Source organism: Vombatus ursinus, unplaced genomic scaffold, assembly GCF_900497805.2.
Source record: "Vombatus ursinus unplaced genomic scaffold, bare-nosed wombat genome assembly UNPS02014946.1, whole genome shotgun sequence".
NCBI classification, from domain to species: Eukaryota; Metazoa; Chordata; class Mammalia; order Diprotodontia; family Vombatidae; genus Vombatus; species Vombatus ursinus.
The window spans coordinates 1,788,911-1,801,294 of NW_020954724.1; the positions used below are offsets into that span (position 1 = coordinate 1,788,911).

The 12,384-nt window shown below is 38.2% G+C and overlaps 1 protein-coding gene across 7 annotated transcripts in view; it reads left to right on the top strand.

Moving 5' to 3' along the window:
- The window catches only part of ST7 (suppression of tumorigenicity 7), a 283,519-nt gene that overhangs the window by 110,201 nt on the left and 160,934 nt on the right, over positions 1-12,384 (top strand). The window contains exon 1 of one of the 7 annotated variants that reach the window (XM_027845021.1): positions 10,016-10,136. The exons of the other annotated variants lie outside the window; for them this stretch is intronic. Coding sequence (XP_027700822.1) covers positions 10,031-10,136 — 106 coding nt within the window. The 5' untranslated portion in view covers positions 10,016-10,030. Of the gene's footprint in view, positions 1-10,015; positions 10,137-12,384 lie in introns of those variants that run through there. 7 annotated transcript variants of the gene reach the window in all.

The following is a 12,384-nucleotide window of genomic DNA, read 5'->3' on the forward strand; positions in this document are numbered from 1 at the left end:
GAAATAATACTGAAATCATTGAGAAAGAAGCAATTCAGGTACCAAGCAACCACTGTCTGGATCACACAAGACTTGAAAGCTTCAACTTTTTTTTTTCCCCCAACCAAAGACAAGGTTTATTAGAACATTAGTCATATTGGGCAAACTCTTAAGGAGTCTGAACATTAGTGAGCTATTGGCTAGGTTATAAGAATCAGAGCATCTTAATGGAGACAAGATGGACCTTATATACAGAAAGACTATGGGAGGGATCTAGGAGTGTCCAAGTAGTCTATGAGGTAATAGAACTCCAGGGGTAGCCTAGATAGGATTAAGGGTGGGAAGTGGCCGGGGGACATAGGTCTAGGGGGAAGGCCCGGCTAGGTTAAGGGTAAAGAGAATTGGGAGATTGGGTGTAGCCACAGAGAAAGGCCAGTTGATGGGATTATAGCCTCAGGCTATCTCCAGAGATTTGGTCATGTGGTAAAGTCCAGGGTTTTTCCTTTTTGGGGTCTAGATCCCATCCTCATCATTCCCCCCCTCAAACAAATGGGACCCAAATTCTTTTGGGGTAAGGGGCAAAGGTCTCGGCTTCCTGTTGGCAAGGGGTGTAAAGCTGTCCCTGCTTCAACGGGGTCCCAAAGAGTTTGACTGGAACCAAGCACAGGCTGCATCCAGGGAATGATGGAGGGACATTGGCTGATACCCACTGTTTGCTACCAACTGTAGGTGAATGACCTGTAGTCTGGAAGACACAAATCTGACAGAAAAGACTTCAAGGCCCAGATATAGAGCAGGGACTGGATTTAGGGCCCAAATATGAAAGGATAAAACATCCTTTGCTCTGTTTGGATTCAGATAATTCAGTTTTCCCACCATGCAGTATCAAATCCAGACTCAGGAATAGCCAGGTGCATAACATTCCCTTTCAAAGGAATATAATGGGAAACTGAGCCAGGAGGATCCCATCTTAGAATGAGGCTAAAATTGTCTTCTCAGCTTTTCCCGATGCTGACTTCCCACCAGTATCACATTCTCTGAGTAGCTTGTGGCATTTCTCAGATGATGGATTATTGATTTATCAATGGATTATTATGATCCACTAGAGAACTCAAAATAAAATCCTGAACTTTTTTTTTTTTTTTTTACCTCAAACAGCAAGTTTCACTAATCACAGCTTAGGAAAAACTTTTCCAGGATTTACATTTCAAATTTAAATTTGTCCTAGTGTAAAGCCAATCATTAGAGATTATTTTTATGTACTTGCAAATTCTCAGCAAGACAAAACCCTAACAAGGAAAGCTTCAACTTTTAATGAGAGAAGATTTTGGTGTATCATATTCCAAATAGCAGAAGAGATAGATTTACGGTCAAGAATAATATCGTGGAAAGCCGAGTGGGATCCTATTGGAGGAAAAATGGGCCTTTAATGGAATATGAGCATTTTAAAGCATTTTTGATGAGGGGGAAAAAAGGAACTTTGAAATAAGAACCTGCATATATTTGCCTAAAAAGGTACATTTATCTGAACAATGGATATGGGTTGTATGATAACATAATGCCAACATTCTGCTAAGGGGAGAATATAGATACAAGTGTACCTTTAGAGCCATGATTTCTTTAAGGGGTACTGAGTGAATTAAATAAGAAAAAGAGGGGATCTGGAGGTATATGGAGGGTTTTAAGAGCAGAAAGAGAAGCGAAAGTTAAAGGAAAACACTAGTGTAGAAAGGAGGAAGAAAGGGGTAGAACTTGCTTTTTTCTCATAGTTGGGATTAATAAAAAAAAGAATGTACAAACATGGAGGCTGGGGTAGATGGGGGGAAATGAACCTTCCTCTCATCTGAAATGAACAGGAGAATGAAAACACATGCATTTTGTTTATAGAGATACTTCAAATTTAACAGGGAAGCAAATGGGGCTAGGGATAGGGTGGTTAAAGGGGAGGAGGGAATAGTTAGAAAGAAAACAAACTTCTTGATCTGGAAGGGTGTTTAAAAAAACAACAAAAATATAAGGGAATGCCCATCAGTTGGGGAGTGGCTGAGCAAATCATAGCATATCCGTGTATATTGGAGAATATGAACCGACACAAAGAAGTGAACAGAAGTAGGAGCAGAATATACACAAGGGCAGCAGCATTGTAAAGAAAAACAACTCGGAAGAAATTAAGAACCCTAATCAATGTCATGATTCTCTCCAGAACACCTATGATGAAGCATGTTAGCCTCCTCCTTACAGAGAGGTGACCAGTCAACTCAAGGTGAAGAATACAAGAATATATTTTTTGGATGTGGCTATTGTGTGGATTTATTTTGGTTGACTATGCTTATTTATTACAAGACATTTTTTTTTAAACTCTTTCTCTAGCTTTTAACTGAGGAGTAAGGGATGGTGGGTCCACAATGGTGATGCTAAAAATAAAAAAAAAGGTATTTAAAAAATGCAAAGAAGATAACAGAAGGAAATTCAGAAGGAGGCACTGGTGAGCAGGACAGTTTTGAAAATAACATGTGGAATTCATTTTATACTTTTTTGAAATAAGCAGTATGGAATGGACATTCATAATTTCATTTATAGTCCTATTTTGTGTGTTCTGCTGTGTATAGGAAAATCCTCAATTTATTGGCATTTAAGTTCAGAATAACAAATAATAAAACAAAAGCATTTTGTGGCTGGTAAACCATTTATGAATAGTATATATTATTTTAGTACCTGAGACTAATTAGAATGAATGAATTCCCTAAGGGGAAAATGTATAGAGAAAAGGAGAAGGGGTTGACCTTTGGGTAATATCCGAAGTTGGGGTGAATATACCTTGTCATTCCACAAACCGTAGCACTGTTAGCAGTTCTGCTCTACCTTTAATGTATTAGTCACAAATCTTGTTTTCATTCCCCTTTCGTCATCTTTAACCGGAGCCACAGTAGAGGTTTACAAGGGAAAGCTCAATTTCTAAGCATAATCCAAAAGCAGGGGAAACAGAGTGTACTATGATGTGATGAAAAGTGACAGAATTGACCTGTTGAGGGTCTTTGTTTCTAACCCCTCAGTGGAAAAGGACTGTTCTAAACTCTCCCCCTAATTCCCATCATTATTCAGAAGAATATTCTGAAGCCTCCCACTACTTTCTAGGACAGGGGTGGGGAACCTGCAGCCTAGAGGTCACATGTGGCCTTCTTGGTCCTTGGGTGTGGCCTTTTGACTGAGTCCAAGTTTTACAGAACAAATCCGTTTATTAAGGGGATTTATTCTGTGAAGTTTGGATTCAGTCAAAGAGCTGCACTTGAGGAACTAGAGGATCAGGTGTAGCCTCAATGTCGTTGTTCCCCATCCCTGGTCTGGGATGTACTTGAAAACTTGGGTTCCACCTCTCTTCTGGGACTCATGATTCACTCATGGATAGGGTTATGAAAAACTGTATACTTTTACCTGGCCCTGTTCTGGCCACCAGGACCACATATGAGTATTATTTCTTTAACTTGGTCTTCAACCTCTCCCTTGTGGGAGGAAAGAGGGAAAATGTTTCAGAAACATGTGTACAGATTGTTACAGACAGTAATCTCTTCCTTAATACATGATGAAGTTCACAAGGAAATCAAGTTCCTTCCAAAAAACTGATAATAGTTGACATACTATTAAATTCTAATGATTTTAAAATAGAACAGACATCCATTCAAATCCTTAAAAGAATTAAAATTACTGTAAGACTTTTTCCACTTTTATTTGTATCTTTATTTATTTCTAACCCAAAGGTGATCAACACCAGATGAGATTTCTAACAATCTTTATCTCTCACAATATAGATAGCAATATAAAACAATGGTTTAGTGAAAAAGAGTTTGGTCCAGAACTGTTTACTTTATTTTGAACCAGGAAATTCTGGTACACTGGATTCAGCCAAATTTAGGGTTAGGGTTAGGATTACACAAAAAATAGTGTAAGTAATATTACAGCTGTTAAGGAATTTGTAGAGCTATCCTGATAATCAGACTTGCTGAAGAGGATTCCTTCTTGGCTTCTGGTTGATTTTTAGTGCAGAAAATTCTTCCCAGTGACTCTTACTTATTTTTTGGGGGGGGGGGGGAGAAAGAATTATTTTTAGCCTTTAAGAGCTCTTTGACTTAATTTGTTTAAACTAATAAATAGCAGCCCCCAACTTTTCAGAAAGAAAAGAAAAAAGTAAATATTTATTCTTTTATATCTCTGCAGCAGAAGCTAGGTCAGGTGCAAAGGATTCCCTTATCTAGCATATGGAGTGAGTACTAGTAATGCAAACTGCAGATTGTCAGCTCTCCTGCTTTTGTCTCCTCCTCCAACTCCCTTTCATTAAAAAATAAATAAAATATGTCAGACCTTATACTTATTGAACATATATAGGGAGAATTTATATATTAGGTCTTTGCAGTTAAACACATATACATGATTGAAGATAAATATGACTGGAAAAGGAGGTAGACTGGTCATATAAAGACTTAGAGGATACAGATGGACAGCCCTAGTGTACATTGGTACCCCTGGTATTAAAAGAAAGTGAGGAAATTTTCCTTTCAAGGTAGATTTTTTTATGGACATAAACAAGAATAGCGTAATCACAAATCTACTAAAGTATACCTCAGTAACTAAGTCAGTAACTGAATCCAGGATCCTGAATTTTTATTACAATCAACATCAATATTGCCAATATTTTAAAACCTGACTTTTTGTTAGCTTTTATGATTATTATTTTAGCTAAATCAGAACGACAACAAAGCTCAACCAGTTTATTATGTTGCAGGCATAAGAAACATAGAAATAGAGGCAGTAGGTTGTCAGTAGTTAATTGATAGACACAAATGGGGAAGAATTAGAATTGTGTTTAGGAACAAGTGAAGTTGTTACAGTAAAAGAAATATAATTTTAAAAATAATTTCTGTCTTAATCCCATCTAGTATACATTTATTAGCAGGAAAGAACCCAGTAGATACGGAAAGAATAAAGATAAAAGGGAAAGAGGGATTTGATGGAATGAGTTCCTGAAGGCTATAGGAGGGGATGCTATCAAGTGCACACAAGTAGTGGAGTTGACTTCGACAGCCGAAAGGATCACTTCTTTCTAGGAGATATTTGAAACTCAAGAGAGGCTAGGTAAATATGAAGAGTTAAGGAGATGATAGAATTCATATTGGACCTTAGTAAGGTATGAAAAAGGACACCTGTTTAGAGAAGGGGTATTGAGAATGGCATTGAAGAAGAGAGACAAGAGTGCTTGTAACTGATATTGAGAGAAGGGGGATAAAGAGTCAATGAAGGAACAGTAAAGGATTGCCATGTAGCAGTGAGGGCCAGTTGAGATTGCCTTCAGTGGTATTTAACTTCTCACAAGTATGAATAGAGAAGGCAGATGGGGGAGGTAGGTGGTCCAAGGTTGACTGTTGTCAGGGTTTGAACAGAAAGAGCAAAGGTGTCCAAAGAGTTGGTGATAGAGGACAATGGATATTTGAATTGGTTGACAAAACTGTGTAAGGAGGAGAGTGAGGCTCTACTGGGAATGATAGGCTAGGAGAAAAGGAAGGTATGAGAAAGATTGGACGTTGTAATGAGAATAAGACTGAATTAAAGAAGAGTGGTACAAAGGGATAGATGGGAGGGATGGAAGATTCAAGATCATACAGGTGGCATTGTTATGAGGAATTGTGAGATCCAAGGTGTGAGCATCCTTGTGGGTAGCTAAGGTAGCGTGATTTGGATCATGATAGTTGAGAATATTAATGAACTGATACAACAGTATATTTAAGGGGATATCAGAATGTATCTTGAAGTCTCCAAGTAGGAGGACAGTAAAGGGGTTGGAGTAAAGGGTGAAAAACTAGGCACCACGTGCTAAACTCCTTGACAAAGAAGAAAGAGTAGTCTCGAGGCTAGTTGGTAGATCATTGCAATAAGTGATATTTGCTAAGTGATTGTGGAACATTCCTTTCTTTTCTTTTATCATTTCACTTTTCCTTCTGCTTTACGAACACCTTACTCTGTTCTTCATCCTTACTCTGACCTTAATTCCCCCCACCCTCAATTCTTTCCTAGATTATCATTCCTACACTAGCTGCACTCTCCTTCCTTCCCTGTATTGACCAGTTGGTGAATCAGTTCTACTCCCCTTGTGCTCTACATTTGACTGCCCCTTATGTTATCCCTGATTATACCTTGCCATGCTTCAGCTTTGGATTATTCTGACCATCTTTTGCCTTTGCTCCTATTCAAATGCTGCTGAACAAAATTGGAAAAAATCCCAATACTGTGTCACATGAGTCCATCTTGAGATTTATATAACATAATTTCAATTGGGCCTTCACTGCAGCAAGGCAATCCTTTTATACCTCTGATTCACTATCCCACTCACTGCAATAACTATTCCAACCTTTTTCTGCCTCCTCAGTCCTCCCTTGGTACCTCCGTTCCTCTCCTCTCTCAACTGAAGATCTTACCTCACATTTCACTGAAAAAATTGAGAACTTTTGCTGAGAGCTCCCTCTTATCTCCTCCTCGTCTCACAACACTCACCTCTCTTTGACTGTCTTGTCCTTCATCTTTGTCACAGATGAAGAGGTAGCTCTTTGCCAATGCAAACCTTGCCACGTGCATCCTTGATCCTTTTCATCCTGTCTTCTCTGTCAGATGACCTTTTCTGTCATGCTCACTCCAGGCTTCTCTAGCTTCCTTCAAGACTAAGCTCAAATCTTACCTTCTATAAGAGACCCTTTCCAGTCTTCTCCACTGCCAGTGGTCACCCTCTGTATGTATCTTGAGTGTATATAGTTGTTTACATGTTTGTTTCCCTTATTAGAATGAAATCTCCTTGAGGGCAGGGATCATGTTTTTGCCTGTCTTTGTTTCCAGAGGCATCTAGGTGATGCATCAGATAGAACATTGGGCCCAGAGTTGAGAAGACCTGAACTCAAATCCAGTCTCAGTAACTAACTAGTTGTGTGACCCTGGGCAAGTCATTTAACTTCTGTCTGCCTTAGTTTCCTTAACTGTAAAATGTGAATGATAATAATAGCACCTGCCTTCCCAGTACTTGTTGTATTTGTTGATTAGCAGAGTGGAGATCTGGAAGTGATAATGTAAAGCAAGGAATATGTTGACTCCTTCATCTCTACTTCAATGACCCCATGAGAATAGGGTCCGCCAGCTTGAAGAGTGATGCAGTGTTCTATCAGAGAGCCACAGGTTTTACAGGAATACAGGAAGTTGGAAGGAATGTTAAAAGAATTGAGCTCTTGGGCCAAAGAGGCTTGTTGATGATAACGAAGGCATAGTGGAAAGAGAAGGCAAATGACCAGGGAGTGATAGACTTGAGCTGGAGAGCAAGGGAAGGAGGTTTTCACCTCAGGGGATGATCATAGGGATTAGAGGAGCATGATGAATGATTTTGCTCCCACAGTGCCACAGTGCTGAGGAAGTGTTGGTTGGGGCCCCCACCTTTTGGGTACTGTGGTAATGGACTACCAGGAGACCATAACCCATTTCAGTTTTTTTTAAATTTTAGACTAGGTATAGTTTTGGCTCATTTTCCACTTTCTGTTTGAAATTTACTTATCTGTAAATTGAATAGGTTGGATTAAACAATTTTAAGGTCCTTTCAAGTTCTAAATCATACCAAACCTCTAAGTAAGTGGTGATCAAGGTAAATTAATTTGAGGTTGTCATTTTGGGTCCCTGAATACAGAATTTAGAGTAGTCTATGCTTGGATAAATTGCTTTGATTGAAAGGTGCCTGGTTGCACTACTGTGCCTTTTTCCTTAACTTCTCTGGAGATGCTGTCTAGGATGTTTCTCCAGTTGATCATGTTAGTTACTCAGAATATCACAGCAAATCCTTTCCCATTCAGGAAAAGAAACAAAATCAAATTTGTAAATCAGGTTCCTAGTCTTCAATGACAAGAGGGAAGGGAGGAAGGTAGGGAAGGAGGGAAAAGGATGGAGAAGCAGAGAGAGAGAGAGAGACAGACAGAGTCAGCCTTATTATCAGTAATAACCCAAGACAAGCTTGATTGTCGAACTATAGATGGAGTTTAGCCTTTGTTATTTTCATTACCAGACACATTTTCTTTGCCTACCTACAGGCCTATTTGTCTGCCTCAGGATGTTATGTTGTCAGCAAGCTGCAGACATGTTTAAGGGTACATTGCCATAATTAATCTGTACAGTATTGATGCCCAAACCTTATCCTTCCTTGATCCTGCATACTCCAGGAGATCCTGAATGTGTTAAAAACGAAGCTCCTTCCCCCGACTCCCCCTGAGTTTTACTAAATCTAGACCCAATATGCTTATTACATTCTGGTTGGCCTCAGGGTAATCTGAGTTTTGATTAGGTAAATGAAGTTGTACCATAATGATAGCCTGGATCGGAAGATAAGTAAGCATCAAGTATAAAGGTATCCTTATTTGGCAGTGGAGGCTATTATGTCATAGAGTTAAAACACTTTGTACCTCTCATATGTTTATTGGGTACTATTTTTAATTATGGTTATTTGTGTAGGAATCATACTTCCTCCTTCTACTAGAGTTTAAACTTTAAGGATACAGGAACTATATCTTAACCAGATTTTCTATTTCTTCCAGCCCCTTGCACATTTCTCACCATACAGTAGAAACCTAAAAATACTTGTTAAATTTTAATTTTAAAATTACCACATGGAACCAATGAAAAGAGCCCAGATTTTCTCTTTCACAGATTTATACTTTGGCTATTGGGCAGTCCTGTTGCTTTCTGCTTGGAAAATATGTGAAGTCTTGGATTTTACTTTGGAGAAAAATGTGACTAGAGAAAAATGATGGAAATAAAGAATATATCATCCACACATAATTCACAATTCTTATAACTGAAAGGAAAATGTGAAATAAATTTTTGAGAAGTTTTTACTGTAATGGAATGACTCAACTATTCAGTGATGGGGACCAGTATAATTTAAGAAGCAGATATGATTAAAAACACATTTTCTCTTCTACCATATATCTTATTTGTAATTGGTTTACATGTTGTCTTCCTCATTAGCTTGTGAGCTCCATGAGGCCACAGACTGTTTTTGTCTTTCTTTATACCCCCTGTGCTAAACATAGTTTCTGGCATATAGTAGCCTAGAAATACTTGTTGACTTGGTTTGTTGATTATAGGGAACTTTCTCAATCAGGAAGAATTCTTTTTGTCAGTTCATTTAGGGCTTTGCTGTTAGCCTGTCTTTGTATGATTTTTCCCATAGTTCCTTTCTTTAGCAGTTGTCAGTGTGGTATAATACAAAGAACACTGAACTAACTATAATCTTGGATATTTTATTTGATGTCCAATGATTCAGTTTTCTTATTTGGGTATGGAGGAGAAAAGTGTTCTAGATGATATCTAATGTTGCTTCTAAACCGAAGACCCTATAACTTTATATTGCAGTACCAAATTTGTTGTTCAGGAAGCTATATCTCACTTCTGTAGCAGTCCTATATCAATAGAACTGAATTATTGGCAGATCTCCAAGTATCACATCCCGTAGATTCTTAACCTAATGAATTACCACTGTGCTTCCTCAGCCACTCTCACTTTCTTTGGTTTGGGGGAATTTCCATTGGGAGTGTTGCAAAACAGTTAAAGATTTTGCAAAGATGAGGAAATAAAAACATATGCTAAATACATGCAAAGTAATAATAGTAGCTGGGGCCATCAGGGAAAGCCTCTGGTAAGAGGTGGCAGTTACTTAGACTAAATTTTGAAAGGTGCAGCCTAGAGACAGAAGTGAGGAGAGAGTTTAGAACCCAGTGGTGAATGGCTTTCAAGGACAAACAGAAGGATTTGTATTTTTTTTTCCAGAGGCATAAGATGGAATCCAATGCACTTTCTTGAACAGCAGAAATGAAATAGATCTGTGTTTTAGCAACATTAATTTGGCGGCTGTGTGGAGGGTAGGAGGGTGGGGGGGTGGTAACAGGGAGAACAATTAGGAGGAAATTGCATTAGCTGAGGCTAGATAAGGACCTGAATTAGAAGGTTGTGGGATGAATGTAGAGAGAAGAATATAATTATGAAAGCTGGAGCTAAGGGGGAGTGGCCAGGATTTGGCTATTTACTTGCTGTGGAGGTGAGAAAGAAGGAAGAGTTGGGAATGACACCCTGTGTTGTGAAACCAGGTGAGTAGGAGGTGGGGCCCACAACCGGTAATGAAGGGAGAAGAAGGCCTGGGTGTAGGGGGAAAAATCATGATTCTGTTTTAGCTATGTGGATTATGAGGTGCCTTTGAGACATCCAGGTGGAGATGAACAGCAGGCAGCTGGATTCCAATCCAGGCATTCGATTTTTAAAATAAATAAGCAAAGTAATTAATTTAGGACACCAGGCAGTTGAAGCAACTGAATATGTAGAGAAGCTGGCCTTGGTTGGTAGTTTCCGCTTGTGTCCTCTTGTCTTTGTGGCTTCTCCCCTGCAGAGAAAGGTGAGTGTGCAGCTTCACGTAGCAGCACTCTCCTCTGGAGAGAAATAATTAGTCATTTTAATGAAGTGTTTTATGTAATAATAAGAAAAGAAAAGTTGGCATTGATTTCAGCTTTTTCTTTCCCTGTGGGCACCAGGTGGTTTCCTGTCTAAACTACCTTCCTCTGTTGATTCAAACTCCTCAGTCTCAGCAGTGGAGGGCTTTGAAAGCCTACTCTGTACATAAATAATTAGAATAAAAAAAGGTGTAGATGGAACATACAGAATGAAACTATTGAAAACAAATTAACAGTTTTTTTAAGATGATAATATGTATTGCTGTAGAATTTCTATTTTAAAATTCTTTATTTCATTATTTATCATCCTAGATAATACAAGTAGTATATACAAATGATAAGTGCAAGTCCAAATATAAAAATCCATAATGGTTAAAGTATTCCATTCTATTTCTGAGGAGGGCTGTATGATGGGCTGTAACTGTGCATGACAGTTTTGAGTTTTATTCCTGGCTTTAGTATTAACTCGTTTTATGAGAATGTGACAGCAGTCTTTCATTTTCCTTTTGCTTAGCTTCCCCTTAATGATGAACAAGTTAATAGTAACAAATGCTTACCATTTTTTGATGTTCTTTGTAATGTAGAGAATTATTCAAAATTTTTGTTCATTTTTCTCTTTTCTTAGTAATTTCTGTGGTTTTTAGAGTCAGCAGTTACCTGTTTAAGTAGCTAGGGGCAACTAGAAATTGTAGTAGATAGAGCATTGGGCCTGGAGTCAGGAAGACCTGAGTTCAGATTCAGACTCAGAAGCTTACTAGCTGTGTGACCCTGGGCAAGTCACTTAGCCTCTATTTGCCTCAGTTTCCTTATCTGTAAATTGGGTGTTATATTAGTAACTACCTCCAAGGGTTATTGTGAGGATCAAATGAGATAATAATTGTAAAGTGCTTAGCACAGTGCCTAGCACATAATAAGCACTATAACTATGTTAGCCAGCTTTTCAAGCAATTGATTATATTCAGTGTTTTGAAATCCTCTTATTAGCTAATCAGTTTGTCATTCTCAGTTATATATCCCCCTGAGATTTCTTCTTCAGCATATAGAGTAATAATGAATTATCTTAGTCTTCTTGGTAGGATAATCTTAACTTATATTTGTTACCATCACTAAGTTGACTCATTTAAAAAAATAACTTCCAATAAAGAAGTAGCCTCAAGCTAGGAACTTGTATAAACATATTCCTTTCTTTATAATGAGAAATCTTGGCACTTTTTTCCGTAGCTGGTGCTAGGCCCTTTTAAAATGGCCTTGATTTTCACCTAAAAAATGTGGAAATTAGACTAGATAATGAAAGGAATATGAGACATAATCCCAGTTCTTATGGAACGTAGACTCTTATTGGAGAGACAAAGTATATACAAATGGCATTATTAGAGCAACAGATAATAATATGAGCTAATTTTTGTGAAAGAGACTATAAATATGGAAGGAAATCGGACTGAAACACACTTTCCTTTCTCCAACATGTCTTTAACAGCTGCCAGATTGATAATAAAAATAGCTAACATTAATATAGCACGTACTATGTGCCAGGTATTTTACCAGGTGCTTTGCAGTTATTATTTCATTTGATTCTCATAACAACCCTGCTAGGTGGGTGCTATTATGATCCTCATTTTCCAGTTGAAGAAGTTGAGGCAAGCAGAAATTAAGTTGCCTGTGGTCAAACAGCTAGTAAGTATCTGAGGCTGGAATTGAACTCAGGTCTTTCTGGCTCCAGGCCTAGCATTCTATCGTCTGTGCCACATATCACTCTCCTCAAAAAATTTTCAGTGGTTCCCTATTACCTTTAATAAAATGGCAAACTGATCAGAATTTAAAAAAAAAAAAAAGAATCTGTGAGCTCTGCTGGCCCAGTCCAGATTTGAAGCTCCAATGTGAGATTGAAGTC